The 15567-nt window shown below is 35.6% G+C and overlaps 2 protein-coding genes and 1 non-coding gene across 3 annotated transcripts; 1 reads left to right on the forward strand and 2 right to left on the reverse strand.

Annotated features, from left to right (window-relative positions):
* Window positions 1-578: 578 nt before the first annotated feature.
* LOC113497908 (replication factor C subunit 3) lies at window positions 579-2058 on the forward strand. The gene has a single exon (XM_026877712.1). The coding sequence runs from the start codon at window positions 872-874 to the stop codon at window positions 1937-1939; it is 1068 nt and encodes a 355-aa protein (XP_026733513.1). The 5' UTR covers window positions 579-871; the 3' UTR covers window positions 1940-2058.
* Window positions 1968-15462, reverse strand: LOC113497909 (juvenile hormone-binding protein-like). Its single transcript, XM_026877713.1, has 5 exons — window positions 14761-15462; window positions 9274-9499; window positions 8087-8211; window positions 7682-7813; window positions 1968-2278 (listed from the first exon to the last, which is right to left on the reverse strand). The coding sequence occupies exons 1-5, from the start codon at window positions 15059-15061 to the stop codon at window positions 2094-2096; spliced, it is 969 nt and encodes a 322-aa protein (XP_026733514.1). The 5' UTR covers window positions 15062-15462; the 3' UTR covers window positions 1968-2093.
* On the reverse strand, window positions 8318-8389 carry Trnaa-cgc. The gene has a single exon. It is a non-coding gene; the product is annotated as a tRNA-Ala (tRNA).
* Window positions 15463-15567: the final 105 nt, after the last annotated feature.

The raw sequence follows: 15567 nt of genomic DNA on the forward strand, positions 1-15567 counted from the left end.
AATCTCTTTCCACCTCTATCTGTCTGTTGTACATTTCTTATTGAAATTGTTAATTCATTGTTTTAATCCTACTACTATTATAAAGTCGAAAGTTTGTAAGTATGGATGTTTGTTTCTCTTTCAGGTAAAAACTGCTGAATGGATTTGAATGAAACTTTACCACAATATAGCTTATACATCAGAATAACACATAGGTTACAATTTTTGAGGTTTCTAATGTGAGGTCGTATGTACATTGCAAACGCTGACTACAAGATAGATAGAAGGCAGGTATAAATTATAACTTATATCTTCTAACCACGCGGACGAAGTCGCGGGCAACAGCTAGTTTTTTAATAAGCCTTAGTTAAAGAAATAATCATTTAACTAGTTGGCAGACTTGGAAGTGTACGTTCGATTCCAAAATATTTAAAAAGGAACGGTTTTTGTCATTGTTTTAATAGTTGGTGACTTGATGCCGTGAAAATCCTTCAAAATTTAAAAAAAATCTTATTTTAATACTTACTATTTCTAAAACTGATTGCAGAACGGAATTCATTGCGAACCGCGCGCTTTTTTATGTCATGGACTCGTTCCGTTTTGTGTCGCGCGAATTCGATATATTTAACATTATGTGGCGTTGTTAATGGAACAGACATGAGATAAAGAAAACTACGCGATGAATGGCATGATGCGTTAAAAAGAAACAGAGGATTATGTTTAAAATCGTTCAGGCCGGCTGTTCCGATTTGTGTCAGTGTCATTTTGTACCGGCCGTACCGGGTAAATACGTTCATGATTTGATTTTGACTTGCTTTGATTTACACACGGTTTACAACTTATCTGTTACACCGCGCAAGTTTGTGTTTATAATAGTTAAACATAATTTAAAATGAGTCTTTGGGTAGATAAACATAGACCGAGAGATTTAATGAAACTAGATTATCACAAAGATCAAGCAGTTCGATTGAAAAGTCTTGTGCAGCAAAGTGACTTTCCGCATCTTCTTGTTTACGGACCGTCAGGAGCCGGAAAAAAAACACGTATCATGTGTTTACTAAGGGAACTTTACGGTTCGGGCGTAGAAAGACTACGGCAAGAAACAATGAATTTTACGACACCATCCAATAAGAAAATAGAAATTATGACTGTAAGTAGCAACTACCACATTGAAGTCAATCCAACTGATGTCGGTATTCACGATCGGGTTGTTATCATGGATTTGGTGAAGCATGTTGCTCAAACTCATCAAATTGACTCTTCAGGTCAAAGGGAGTTCAAAGTTGTCATATTGAATGAAGTAGATGATTTAACCAAAGATGCACAGCATGCATTACGTCGAACCATGGAGAAATATGTCGCTACTTGTCGTCTTATCCTTATTGCAAACTCAATTTCTCGTGTCATTCCTGCAATTAGGTCTCGATGTTTGACTATCAGAGTTCCTGCACCTACGGAAAGTGAGATAGCATCTGTGCTCCAAGTAGTTTGTAAAAAAGAAAGTTTGAATATACCTATGGAGTTAGCCATGCGCATTGCCAAATCTGCTGACCGTAATATAAGGAGGGCACTGCTTATGTGTGAAGCTTGTAAAGTCCAACAATACGCATTTACAGCAAATCAAAAGATACCAGAACCAGACTGGCAGCAGTTTATAAGAGAGACAGCTTCAATGATATTATCTGAACAGTCTCCAAAAAAGTTGTTGGAGGTTCGTCAAAAGCTATATGACCTCATTATACATGGAGTACCACCAGACATGATTTTTGCTGGACTGTTGAAGGAATTGGTACGTAACTGTGATATGGCAATGAAATGTCAAATAGCCAGTCATGCAGCAGACTACGAACATAGAATGAGATTAGGCAATAAACACATATTCCACCTTGAAGCCTTTGTTGCTAAGTTTATGGCTATCTATAAGAAGTTTGTTGAAGAATCTATGGGTGATGCATTTTAAGTATTGAGTGGGAAATAAAACCATGTGCCTGTTTTTACATTTAATTAATTAAAAATAATTTCCATTGTACAATATTTGTCTTATTAAAATGTCTGATAATCATTAAACTATGTTATAACTATTCTTTCACTCAATTATTCAACTTTTTTTTCACTTAATTGTTTATCTTTTTTTCATTCATATATTTATAATAATGTTTGATTGGTACTTTAGTTGAGAATAATCTGAAATTATCAATTATGGAATGCATCAAAGCTGCTGTGATTTCATTTGAAAAATGATCTAAGATGGATTGCTTTGCCTGCAGAGCTTCATCAATTATGTATGCATCTAAATCATCTGAAAAAAAATAAAAGTTCTGTAAATTAGGGAAATCAATTTTATAATGACGTTTGTTTTGTATTCTTTGCCATAGACATTTTTTACAGTCTTTGTAAAAGATATCTAATATATGGATTATGGTCATAGTGGAAGGGATAATGGTAATTAATTTATTTGGTTGATATTTAATTATTTCTTAAGCTACATTAAATAATGTAATCCTTGTGTCATTGGGGTTTTACAAACATTCAAATCACTGCACGGACACCCAGACTTAAGACAAGCATTTGAGGATCACATAAATGCTTGTCCTACTCAGGGATCGAACCGCGACACGTCGCGCTCTGTGTGCTTGGCTTATTGGCTTAACTGGGGTATCTGTGGAGTCTAATTAAAAATAAATAATACGATTCTATTTTAATTTTACCAAATACACATCAATATTGCTTACTGAGATTGGTATGGTTTTATTACCATCTAATTTGTATTTCTTTAACAGGAATGAAAATCTGGACAAATTGTGTGCAAAGTGCATATGGTGGGCTGTATGCTGTACTTAAAGGTTGTCAGGGTGGAGTCAAGGTGCATTATTTTTGTGATAACTGCTAAGTAGTTAAAACTAGTAGAATTAAGGACTTGAAATTGCACTTGAATAAAAGAAGAATTCAATGAGCCAGAATTATTTAGTAAATAGAAGTATTTTTTAAACTTAGATGTGGTTAGCTACTTTAACATTATAAACTGCGGCTTTAAAATTCCAAGAAGTGTACATATCTCTTCACATGGCTAATTGACTACCAAGTGTCAGAGATTTAAACCGCTAAGCTTCTAGGCATCTTTCAGTGGCTAAATAGTTTCCCTGATGAGTTCTTAAGTGTGTTAGTTTTCTTACTTTTCATTCACCAATGTTAGTAAGTGATAGTTACTTGTTATAGGCGTATAAAACTACAAAACAGGTTAGTAAATAGTTGGTTCAAATGGGGATCATCGATGACGTAAGTTGGAAATCTACACTTATAACAGTCATTTAATTAAGTCTGAATCAATAATGCGTTTAGTTATTGGTCTAAGTGCTAATAATTTATTACCTATACTGGCGTATTGGGCTTGTAGACAGTGGCCCTGACTGCGGTGGTTCGATTCCGATTTACGATTAATTTAAAAAATATGGTTGACCGTGTGGCCGAGTGGTTAAGGCACTCGACTCATGTAGTCGGGGCATGTGGGTTTGAAATCCCCACGGTTCTATAGGTACTTACAGCAGCTATTTTCTTAGATTACATGACCCGTTCTCTTCCCCGGGGGAGGGGAATGTCCATGAGGATTCCCACATCTTAAAAAAAATAAGGGGGTTCGATTCCCACCTGGCACATTTTTTTATGTTATGCGTACCAGCATTTGCTTTGTACCTGTGTTGAATTTATTTATTTATATCATTTAGGTACATATTTATAAATAGACAAAATTATTTGTAGTCTCGTACTCACAATACAGGTTTTGCTTTGTTTGGTAGGTACTAGATGGCGCTGTGCGGACCGAACCAATGTTACTCATTATGAGCTGATGCAGCAGCGAGGTCGCAATTGTCCAAAATTTGTCGGCCGATCCCGTAAAATACGAAATCCCTACTAAATGTGAAAGTAAGTTTTTTTGTTACGCTTTCTCGCGAAAAATGCTCAACCTATCATCATGAAACATTGTACACATATTATTGGAGGTATTAAAAAAAATATTAAGAGAAAAAAAATACGAAAAATTAAAAGAAATCGAAAAATCTCAAATCTAGCTTCTTCAGCGCCACCTAGCGTCTGTTCAGTATTGAAGTTCCAATCCTGAGTACTGCAATACCGTACCGTTGTATTATCGGACGATATATACATACATATATACATTTATACACTGTATTACGTCAATATCAAATCCAATAGATATCTATATTGTTATTTTCTTCTGTAATTATATAATAGGTATATGCAGTCTAAAGTTATTTAAATTTTTGAGGTTAGATTTCATTTTTCTGTTTAGATGCTGTTGTTCTCTTTACTTTTATTATATATACTGTTAACGAAACCTCCTTTTCAAAGTGACACCTCCTTCAAGATCCTTAGTGAAACCTCTTTCGAACCTGGGATTTGACAAGCAGTCCGCTATAAAAGACGGAGCGCTCTTAGCAACGCTCTCTCTCCGCTGTCAGCTGGCCTTGCTGGAACATCTCCGGGACCTTCGTTGTATTTATTCAGCATAGCAGCCATATTGTTATTTCGATAATTGCCATTCATACCTATTCCTTTGCAGTAATTAGAGTTTGATGTATTAACTTTAAGTTATCTTTGTAATGATTGGGTTTAATTGTTTGTGACGTAACCGTGCTTGCTTTTTAAAAACCTGTCCTCACTTCTGGTTTCTAAGATCAGAAGTGGGATAGACCACGTGCTTTGTGCTGTTTGTGCCATCTGTTTTCAGTTAAAGTAAAGGATTTGTCGAATTTCATCTAATTACTGCAAATTTTATTTTTGACTGTGCCACGAGTATCGGTGAGCTTTTTATTTTTATTCTGCTTTTCCCGAGAGATGCCCGAACGTTTGAAAAAGTGTTAAAAACTAAAACGATTCGCGTCGATCGTGTCGTAATTGTTCTCGCATGTTGAGAAGTAGATCGTTTTATCATCGCATAAACACCGTGAGTTCCGTAGTCCATGAAGTGGTCATAGACGTTGTGATAACTCATATAGCTGCCGTGATTCCACGCGTGGTCGGGCCTTAGGTTGAATATTAGCTCGTTGAGGTTATGTGTAACATTTAAATAAGTTCATGACATATGCCGAAAGTCTCTTTTGCGTTTTATACCAAAAAGGTTTGTCTGACGATCTGAAAGTTGCAATAATAGTCAGAGGTATATTTGAAACTCAAATAAGGGCTGCTGCGACGAATGCGAAACTTAAAATAGCAGACTTAGTTGAATTTTCGTTAGTACCTATGTGTCAAGAAGGACTTTATTTGTTGTCAAGTTTTGAGTACTTTCACGAATGCTGGTTTTTATTCGGTTAATTTAAAAATATTTCTTTCGTAGATACTGAAATAGATTACTTTGGACGTTTTCTTGATAATGGTCAGGAGCGGCCGAGCTCAAGAAAAATTGAGGCTCTGGTAGGCTTCTACACAAGTATCATGCTCTATAGTGTGTGACGTAACACTCTACAACAAGCATTCATGTCTCCAGGAGACAGCGTGCCTCAGAATTGTTTACAGACAATCAGCGGCGTCAATACGACTACACCAACCAGAACAACCACGAGCGTACGCTGCTGGCGACTCTGTACCAAGGCTTCGTGGAGCGCAGCAAAGCTGTGCTCTGGCATGCGGGAGCCCTGTAAGTTCCTACGTGTACATCATCGCTGCGAGCTGGAACTGTTGGCTGGTTCGGCTACGGCTGCCGGGCGTATGGTGCTCTGGCGCGGCGAGGCACGCTGGACGCATGCTGTGCTGTCTTCGAGAATTCAGAGCAACAGGAAGACTTCTGTTTGGCCTGGACCTCTGGTTCACAGCTTCTGTTTGGTCTGAGCCTTTGGCTTATGGCTTCTGTATGGCCTGGACCTCTGGTTCATGGCTTCTGTTTGGCCTGAGCCTCTGGTTCATGGCTTCTGTTTGGTCTGAGCCTCTGGCTTATGGCTTCCCTTTGGCCTGGACCTTATGGTTCATGGTTTCTGTTTGGTCTGAGCCTCTGGCTAATGGCTTCTGTTTGGCCTGGACCTTATGGTTCATGGCTTCTGTTTGGTCTGAACCTCTGGCTTATGGCTTCTGTTTGGCCTGGACCTACAGTTCATGCCTTCTGATCTGGTTAAGTATATCAGCTTCAATACCATCTGTTTATCTTGGCTAGCATTCTACACAATGAAAGTTGGGAATTTCATTGCTTGGAATGTTACTAAGCTCCATTTACATTTTAATTTTAAGAATCAGATTTTGCTGTGCAGTATTATTAAGTCTTAGCTTTTAAGTTTATTTACTTTTAAGAATCATTGATTTTGCTGTGCAATATTTTTAAGTCATAGCTTTTAAGTTTACCATTTCAATAACATTCCTGAAATCTTTCTGTTCGCTTGTTGGGTACTTGATGGTGGGAGTGCACGCTCACTATCGCGTACTTAACAAAATCACTTCAAATGGTTTTTGTTTTCCAGCTTCGACACAAGTGTCGCAAGAAAACAAATGTTTAGTATGTGTTGTTGTCATTTTGCAGATGATTATTTCCAGTCTGAGAGCGACAGCAGTCTGGTGATGCTTGAGCTAGTGAAGACTCCAAGCAAGATGCGGTCGAGGACGCCTCGCTGTCAGGAACGGCCGTGTTAACGAAACCTCCTTTTCAAAGTGAAACCTCCTTCAAGATCCTTAGTGAAACCTCTTTCGAACCTGGGATTTGACAAGCAGTCCGCTATAAAAGACGGAGCGCTCTTAGCAACGCTCTCTCTCCGCTGTCAGCTGGCCTTGCTGGAACATCTCCGGGACCTTCGTTGTATTTATTCAGCATAGCAGCCATATTGTTATTTCGATAATTGCCATTCATACCTATTCCTTTGCAGTAATTAGAGTTTGATGTATTAACTTTAAGTTATCTTTGTAATGATTGGGTTTAATTGTTTGTGACGTAACCGTGCTTGCTTTTTAAAAACCTGTCCTCACTTCTGGTTTCTAAGAATACTATTTATCTTACTCTTTGATTTTAATTCTTATTCTGTTCTCTTTCTACTTATTCTTTATGGGTTTTACCGGCAATACTCGTGATCAAGAGCCTATCTCCCCCGGTTCCAAGTTACTTACCTCGTTGTAACTGAAGCCGACCCGGACGGAATTGCGGGCAATAGCTAGTCTATATACTGATATATAAAGCTGAAGAGTTTGTTTGAACGCGCTAATCTCAGGATCTACGGGTTCAAATTGAAAAGGAGGAAGTTTTTAGGATATATACCATCATGCTGTGACTAAAAGGAGCGAAGATACAATGGAAAATGTGGAAAATACAGGGAAAATTATTCTTCTTCGAGGGCTACCGTATAAAAAATCCTAACTTATTTATTCTTACCACGCAGACGAAGTCGCGGGTAACAGCTAGTATTATATAAAACACAAATTATTATATACTTAGTAAGAACGCCTGAATATATCATTGACATATGTATAAGCAAATATTGCTTCTCAGGTACGAATGCTCCAAATCTATCAGGCGTTCATAATGTTTCGTAAAAACGAGTAGGTACCTGCCTACCTATAAATTTTATTGTTTACAAGTGCTAAAACGAACATGAACGAAACCGTCGCCTGATTAATACGTATTTTAAACGTTATTTTGAAACTCAACCACCGAAATGTTGTCGAAAATATACAGCCAGGCGTATTTTCCACAAACCGATAAATCACAGCTTACTTGGTTGTAAAAAATACGTAGGTATTCGCATATTCCTGACAGCTATCCTCTCTGGACCGATTACAATATAATCCTCATTATCGATGCCCCGTTGTATGGTCCACGGATAAGTTATGTTGGTCTCTGCGCCGTCTGAAATTTTAAAGGTTTTTAATTTGGTTTGAATTGCTTGCTCGTAAATAAAAGTTGGTGTGTATCTAATATTTATTTATCATTATTATCATTCATTATTGATCAACCTATTTGAGTAATTGAATATATTTCGTGTTGATTTCCATTTTTATTATTTCATAAAAAAAATATTACAGGTATAATAAAATAGGAACCTGCATAATACAAAATTTAAAAAAATGAATTACTTTTTCACGATGGGACTAAAAGAATAATGCTATAAGTTGTACTTACGAATATCCATTGTTATAAAACCGTTATGAGGGCCTTCTCTTCCGGCTATCTCCAAGCTTATCTGTCCTGTCACATGCAAATCACTGTTGAAAATAACTCCACTTTTGCCGCTTTTTAAATTGAACCTACAAAATAAGATAGGTAAGCAAAAAGAATATTAGCAAGTGAAATTTACTAACAAAAAAAAAATGAAAATTCAATATAAATCGCAAAAAGTTGCGTTAAAGTAGATGGAGATGCTGGGATTTGAACCCAGGACTTTCAGCATGCGAAGCAGACACTCTACCACTGAGTTACATCCCCGGTGAGTAATAAATTGAAATTAATGTTCATAACAGTCACTGTAATGGTTTTTGTACCAATGTTGTTATTAACTATTTATTATAAGAAGTTTTTTTAATGATGACGTTTGCTGATATCTACACGAATATTATGAGGAGGAAAGATTTGATTGTTTGTTTGTCACCAATACGCTTCGAAACTACCGATTTGAAAAATTATTTCACTGTTGGGAAGCTACATTATCGCCGCTGAACATAAGTTTTAATTTAATTTCAAAAATATTAGGGTTCCGTAAGAAAATATCGATATTATAACCCAAGGTGTCAAGTCGAAAACATTTCTGCATACGCTGCTAAAACTATTGACAATAGAAGAAAATAAAGTACTACGGGTTTGTAGGTCTCTTGAACATCTACTTAAAAGTGTGTGAAGTCACATATGTAACTATTATAGTTTACTTAATATAACCTGTTGGGTGTTACAAAATTTAATTATATCGTCTTTTCCAACAATACTTATGTATATTCGCATTTTACTAAAAACCCTTAATAAAATAAGTATTTTAGTTTTGAAGACTATTTATTCCGAAGTAAAATAATTTTTTTTATGTATAATAATATATATTTACCATCACGCTATGATTAGTAGGAGAAGAGCAGTAACTAAATTGCGTTTACTCTAAAAAAATATTCTCTATAATATATTTAAAAAATGCTTTACTTACTTAATATTTTCTAACCACGCGGACGAAGTCGCGTCCAAAATCTTACCTACCTTAAAACTTACACTTTTTTCTAGTATGTAATCTTATCTCCTGTTTTTTTTAATATCTTGGTTTTATGAAATCATCTCGACATTAAACATCTCAGTTGTTCTGAATGAATTATGAATAAGCACCTACTTACCTCCTTTCGGTAAGTTTGGTCCACCTGGCGCCTGTGACGTTGACCCTTCTCAGCAAAATCGACATTTGCTGTTCAGGTAAAGCTAAGGCCACACTGTTTATTATAGCTGGATCTATCGGCTTCATGTCAAATTGTCCAGAGTCCATTAGAAAGAAGAAAGTCCTTAGACTGCGTCGTAGGCATTCTAAGTTGTCAGCTCGGCATGTCGGAAATGGTAGCGGTGACACTGTCAACATAATAGTAACAAATTACTGAAGCGTCTAATTCTGTACTGTGCCTACTTGTTGGAAAGAATTCAACTTAGTGTCTAAGTGCGCCATCCTATCACACAAAAGTCGCCTTTATCAAATTGTAGATACTTTTAAAGACTGTCTCAAATGCTATACCACACGTGTAACACCTTATAACATTTCATTCCATAACAATTATAAAAAAATACTAATATTAGTCGATACAAAATATAAGAGATTCTATGAATGTCTTATAAAATACGGTATGTGAATCCGACAAAGACCCTTCTTTGTGAAGTGGAATTCTGATCCTTAACATAACCAGATGTTCACCCGTGGTTCCGTCGCCGAAAACGTTTTATCTTTTATGCATGAAGGTATTACGTTAGCGTTCACAGATTAAGTACTTACTTACCTATATGGAAACTGAAACTGTTCCAAAATGTAGTGAAAAAGCTAAGCATACCCGTACCTACTAATTTTCGAGAAGCCCTCGACAGTTACTCGTCTCAAGAGAATGTTTAACTTAGCTAGGTTCAATCAATCAATTCAGCCTATCGATGTCCACTGCTGGATAAAGGCCTTCCCCAAAATGCGTCACAATACCTCGTCCTATCCTTGCCTACCACATCCAGTCCGAGCTAGTTTGATGTGCTTTATTTCCTCATAACAATTACCATTGCCTTATAAAAACTTACTCGTCCGAATCGTCTTTAGTTACATTATAATCGTTAGTTTGTCGTAGGTGCGGTGTACACGAGACAAAAGAGGATATAGGTACTGTAACAAAAATAGATCACGTACCGTACAATGGACGGGTTTCATCGTAATAGGCTTTCAAACGAAATTCGGATATTGTGTTTTGCAAATCTGAGGGTAGTGCACACTATATTATTAATGTGTTACATGTGTAGAAAGTTAATGCATCATTTGTTTTTTTATGCGATTTGTGTTTTAGATATATTAATAGTATCTAGCTTCATTATTAGTATTTGGTTGTTTTGTAAAAGTTCAAACGTAACCAATAGGTAAGTACTAGGACCTACCTACCTATTCAAAAGAGAGCTAAAAACGAAGTCCTTGTGAAATAGTTACAGAACAGGTTTCAATACAAAGTCATGATACAAACACGCTTGCAATTTCATAGAGCTTTTGTTGCAATTAAAATGTTTCTAAAGGTATAAGTCATTTATAGACTACTTACTAGCCAATAATTGAATTACCTCCTTTCTAATACTTGAAATCGCACTTAGGTACAATTGCCCAACTAATCTAGACCTAGTATTATAAACTATAAAGTAGTATAATAATGGAACAAAACCTTTTAAGTAGCGAAGTGGTAGTAGATAAAACAAATACATAATGACTCATTCAGCTCGAAATTAAAACAAAAGTACCTAATAAACAACCTTGATTTTGGACACACACTTGTGTTGGGCATGTTCTATCTGGTAACGGTAAATTATTACCCTTGAGTTCTATTCTTGGTAAAGATCGGAGAATGGGAGCAACGACACTGATAATAACAGCTATTATGTATCAAGGTACTATACTATCTTCATTACTAGCTGTTGCCCGCGACTTCGTCCCCGTGGGTAGAAGATATAAGTTATGATTTATACCTGCCCTGTTTTTTTCACATTTTCCATTGTATCTTCGCTCCTATTAGTCGCAGCGTGATGATTTATAGCCTAAAGCCTTCCTCGATGAATGGTCTATTCAACACAAAAATAATTTTTGAATTTGGACCAGTAGCTCCAGAGATTAGCGCGTTCAAACAAACAAACTCTTCAGCTTTATATATTAGTATAGAGTATAGATGACTCACATACTTAATATTAGATGAGCAAAAAGTAATACCTCAATATTAGAGCTAAGTCAATGTTTTGTTGTGGTCGTAAAATTTTATTGATATCATTTCGACGATTTATTCGCGAATGGTCAATCTTCAATAATCATATACGGAATTGGCTCTATAGTTTTTCTATTACTTTTTTTATCTTCAACAATCAATGGTCGCTCAATTTTATAGTGTTACAGAAATGCGATATATTGCCGCAATAAAATGTAGGCACTGCATTAAAATGTCTTTAAACCACGTTAGAAGGTGGGTTTACTATTGAAACAATTCAAGTGAACTAAGAAAAAATTGTATTTACCAAATTATTTGAGAGCTTCATGGTAGAGGGGATTTTATACCCAAAAATACTATCAGAGTCAGTTGCACACATTTGCTAAGCTTTCAGATTAAGAATTGCTAACAGTTTAAAGTAGAGCAAGTATCGTGTTATTAAAATTATATGAATAAATTGACATTTACGGATCAAATCATATCTTTATTATCGAATAGTCCGATCATGTCACATAAATCGTATTTTATTGAATCATTATTAAATTTCCTGTTCTAGGCCATTAACTTTGTAAGTATCCTAATAACTTGGTCATTCGACCATGATAAATGAACAATTAATTTTATAGAGTTCAAGGTCTTTAATAACTTGGCCCTCAGGTTTATAGCAAATGTATCATTGTTTCTAAATGAATTTTCAAATATTAATTACACTAGTTTAAGTCATTTTACTCAATAAATGAAAGCGAAGATGGCATTAACTCTATAACGTATGCGTTTTTGGTACCTACTTATATCTCAGTTCTAATAGAGGTTCAAAATTTTTAGGTTCGCGCGTAAGAAATTATAATATACATACAGTACCTATGATCTACGTATATCGTTATGCTTACCATATCTCGTAAGTTTCGCTGTGACCCATAAAGGAGGATATAATATTAGATTTTGAATTTACTCATACTTTTTAGGTAGGTAGAAGGGTACCACGGCCTTGAACAAAGTTTATAAAAGGTTATTGGCAAGGCCAAGGGTGGAGAAAATAATGTCGACCATAAAATTTTGTGGTTCTATCGACACCTGCCGAGATATTGAACTTTGATTTTGTTTTAGAAGTAAGTAGTCAGTAGGTACCTTTGATACCAAGCCCATAAAATTGTTAGCAAGATTTTTATGCCTTTTCGGCGTCGAAGACTGCAGTTATTACAACGTAAGTTGTTACTTTTAATTGAGCAGTTTTATTATATTCTTAGCTCGTTGACATTAAAAAATCAAGGTCTCGTTTTGTTTATAATGCTCTCGTTCTGTTAAATATCAACAACCAGAGAAATAGACTGAAGGTCTTGATGAACTTGACGCTCGCTTCCTGTTTTGTAAACGAGAAAAAAACTGAGACTAGCAAACAATAATAAAATCGTGACATAAATAAAAAAAAATCCTAATTATCGGGTGAACATCTACAAATAACAGATACCGAATCTTGGTATGTTCGGTAAAACAAAAAATCGTTTAATCCTCCATCGCCCAGTTTCAAAAGTACAAAAACCTGGTGGAATTGCTTAAGTTTGACGTCATTCGGTTTCTGTAAAACTTGTGAACATTTTCCGGGTTTAAATTAATTTGAACTTTTTGGCATTGGCTAATCATTATAAGTTGTTTGCTTTTCATGTTCAGAATTGAAATTATTAGGCAGCTTGAAACTTCATTGTAGTTCTTATACAAAACAGCGTTCAAAAGCTTTATCAAATGATTCAAGAAGAATTGTTTTGCAATTCAAGAAAATGAAAACATTTGCTGGTGATGATTAAATAGTAAAAGCCTAGCTTAGGAACCTACTGCTTAAAATGGTCTTGTCTCTAAAATATTTCAATTAATTTGGGTTACTCAAGCTAACAAATACCTAATGATAAATAAGCAAGGTCAGTCAGGTAAGCATTTCAACACAAAAGATTGATCTTTCAGGCCTTTTATTTTTATCACTACAAAGGAGGCTTAAAACCACACGCTAACTCTCAAGTCATAAAACTTGGCTGAATGGGATCACTAAGGATGACTAAGTACGTTAAGGTTTAATAGGAGTAGCAGTAGTAAAGAAAAGATTAGGATCTCTTAATACGTTTCTTTCTGCGCGAGGACTTTTAATGCCATTGTATATAGCCGCTGTCACATTTCGGATTCGAGATTATGGATGTAAAAAGTATAGTTCGAACTATTTCATTTATTCCTAAACAAATGTTTTCTGAAAGTGTGATAGCACCAAAAACATTTTCATGCAAAATTTTGTCAAGAGGAATATGATTCGCACTGTCAAAAAGTTATCAGATCTCATGTAGAGCCAAGCTTCTAACACTACACGCCCTAACTACTTTTCGCTTCATTCACATATTATAGAAGTAAGGTGAAAAATTAATTTACTGTTCATTACTTTTGTGTTATACAATAGTTCTTGTAGTAACGAACGGCCAAGCCACATATTTTGACTAAGGTGTAGAGTTTGTGAAGTTAGGGCGTGTAGGGTAGTGCTCGTGCGCTTCGCTTGGCTCATTTTGGCGGGGGCACTACCGTGCTCCTAGATATCAGTTTTGCTCATGTAGACAAAAAAATCGAAAGGTGGCAAGGTATTTACAATATCTGCACTTTTTTTAACTTGTTAGTTAGTCTTTTATGTCTTGTGATCTTACTTAGCAGAAAGCTAAGGGCTGAACAAAATAAATACAGAAAATATGTCGCGGATGAACCATGATTATTTTTATTAGGATTCTTGGAATAATAAAAAAGAAAAATGTTACAGTAACTCAATCATTGTCCCTATTTTCAAAGAGAATAGAGCCTTCCGGGGTTTCGGTCCCTTTCCTTAGTTACGCTAAATTTAATTTAGGCATAATGTTAAGTGTGCCTTTTAGCTTCATGTTCTTAAGATGCACAGATTCAAGGCTGAATCTATGGAATAGATTCTTGTAACAGATATATTTTCGTAAGATATACGACTTGGCAAATTTATTTGTCTGACCTTATTCATAATTCTTATCTTGTATTGAATAACGGATCTAGATATAAATATGTACCACAGTAAAATTATGCCAAGAAAGCACATTCATTCCTTTTATATGGTTAGCTTTTTACTATATGAATAATATTTACTTACATAAAAGCCTTATAATATTGGATGATGTGTATAAAACTAATGAGGACAAGTTAAACACTACACTGGGCGTTTTGCTCGGATATTAAAGGGAAAATAATTTCTAAGAACAATTTTCCTATATGTACCGAAAAATCGTCGAAAATATCAACGAGTTTCATGATAAAGCTATAATAAGACAAGTCCACAATTCCTTTCAAGCTATAATGTCATAAATGAATATGTACCTTCCTCGCAAAACTGTCACAACAATGGAGTAAGATACTCACTTTCATAATTCGTACGCTCGAACTGACCGTCACAATGTAATACAGTTTGAAACAGAACAACACAAAAGGCGAGTTGCACACGACCGAGTACCATCTTGCTTGCACTAATAACTGCGAAGAAAAGTCCCTTGTTAGCCCCAACGTTATATACCGAGCTTATTTTCTCAAAAACAAAAAACCGGATTTGAAACGTTGGAGCACAGATAAAGTTGTGTTCACACCGTCTTTTGTTGAATAGTGGGATGAAGAGAATTATAGAACAAGTTCTGTTATGACAAGTGGTGGCAGCTCGTGGAAACATCCTGTTTTATCTATATACAATATTGGAAAGTACAACCAGGCCATATCCATTCAGAAATTTTAAAAGTGAGAAGTAACCTAAGTTTATATCATGCAGGTGGTGATGTCACTTTTTGTTTGGTACAATTAATAGCGCTTGTATTTAAAATAACAAAAAAAATGTACTATTATGATACCAGTGTGTATATTTTACTGAATGCGGAAGGCTGTGGATAGACTTGTCCCACAACGAGACAGGACTGAGTCCACTCGATTAGCCTTGAACTGTGGGAAGGCCGAGTCCATATATTCTTTCTTTTGGTATAACTGGTCTGTATTGTAAGCGAACGAACTTGCATGAGATTATAATTTTTTATTATAGTTTTAATGGAAAGGGAATTCCCTGAAGCAGATTCGTAAGAAAGTATAAAGTAAGTGCTTACTACGAATTCGGAAGGTAAAATTGGCTGTGCCTGAGTAGGTAGTTATTTCAGTACTAGAGTTATAGGTCTTGCTCACAAGTTATAG

The sequence above is a fragment of the Trichoplusia ni genome, chromosome 10 (genome assembly GCF_003590095.1).
Source record: "Trichoplusia ni isolate ovarian cell line Hi5 chromosome 10, tn1, whole genome shotgun sequence".
Lineage (NCBI taxonomy): Eukaryota > Metazoa > Arthropoda > Insecta > Lepidoptera > Noctuidae > Trichoplusia > Trichoplusia ni.

What these genes read in the sequence shown, in the direction of transcription:
- LOC113497908 (XM_026877712.1), top strand. Translation starts at nt 872, where the DNA reads ATGAGTCTTTGGGTAGATAAACATAGACCGAGAGATTTAATGAAACTA.
- LOC113497909 (XM_026877713.1), bottom strand. Translation starts at nt 15,061, where the DNA reads ATGTTTCCACGAGCTGCCACCACTTGTCATAACAGAACTTGTTCTATA. An exon ending in ACCAAACTTACCGAAAGGAG is followed by an intron (nt 8,212 to 9,273) that starts GTAAGTAGGTGC and finishes CTTATTTTGTAG; the next exon opens with GTTCAATTTAAAAAGCGGCA. An exon ending in TTTTATAACAATGGATATTC is followed by an intron (nt 7,814 to 8,086) that starts GTAAGTACAACT and finishes TTAAAATTTCAG; the next exon opens with ACGGCGCAGAGACCAACATA.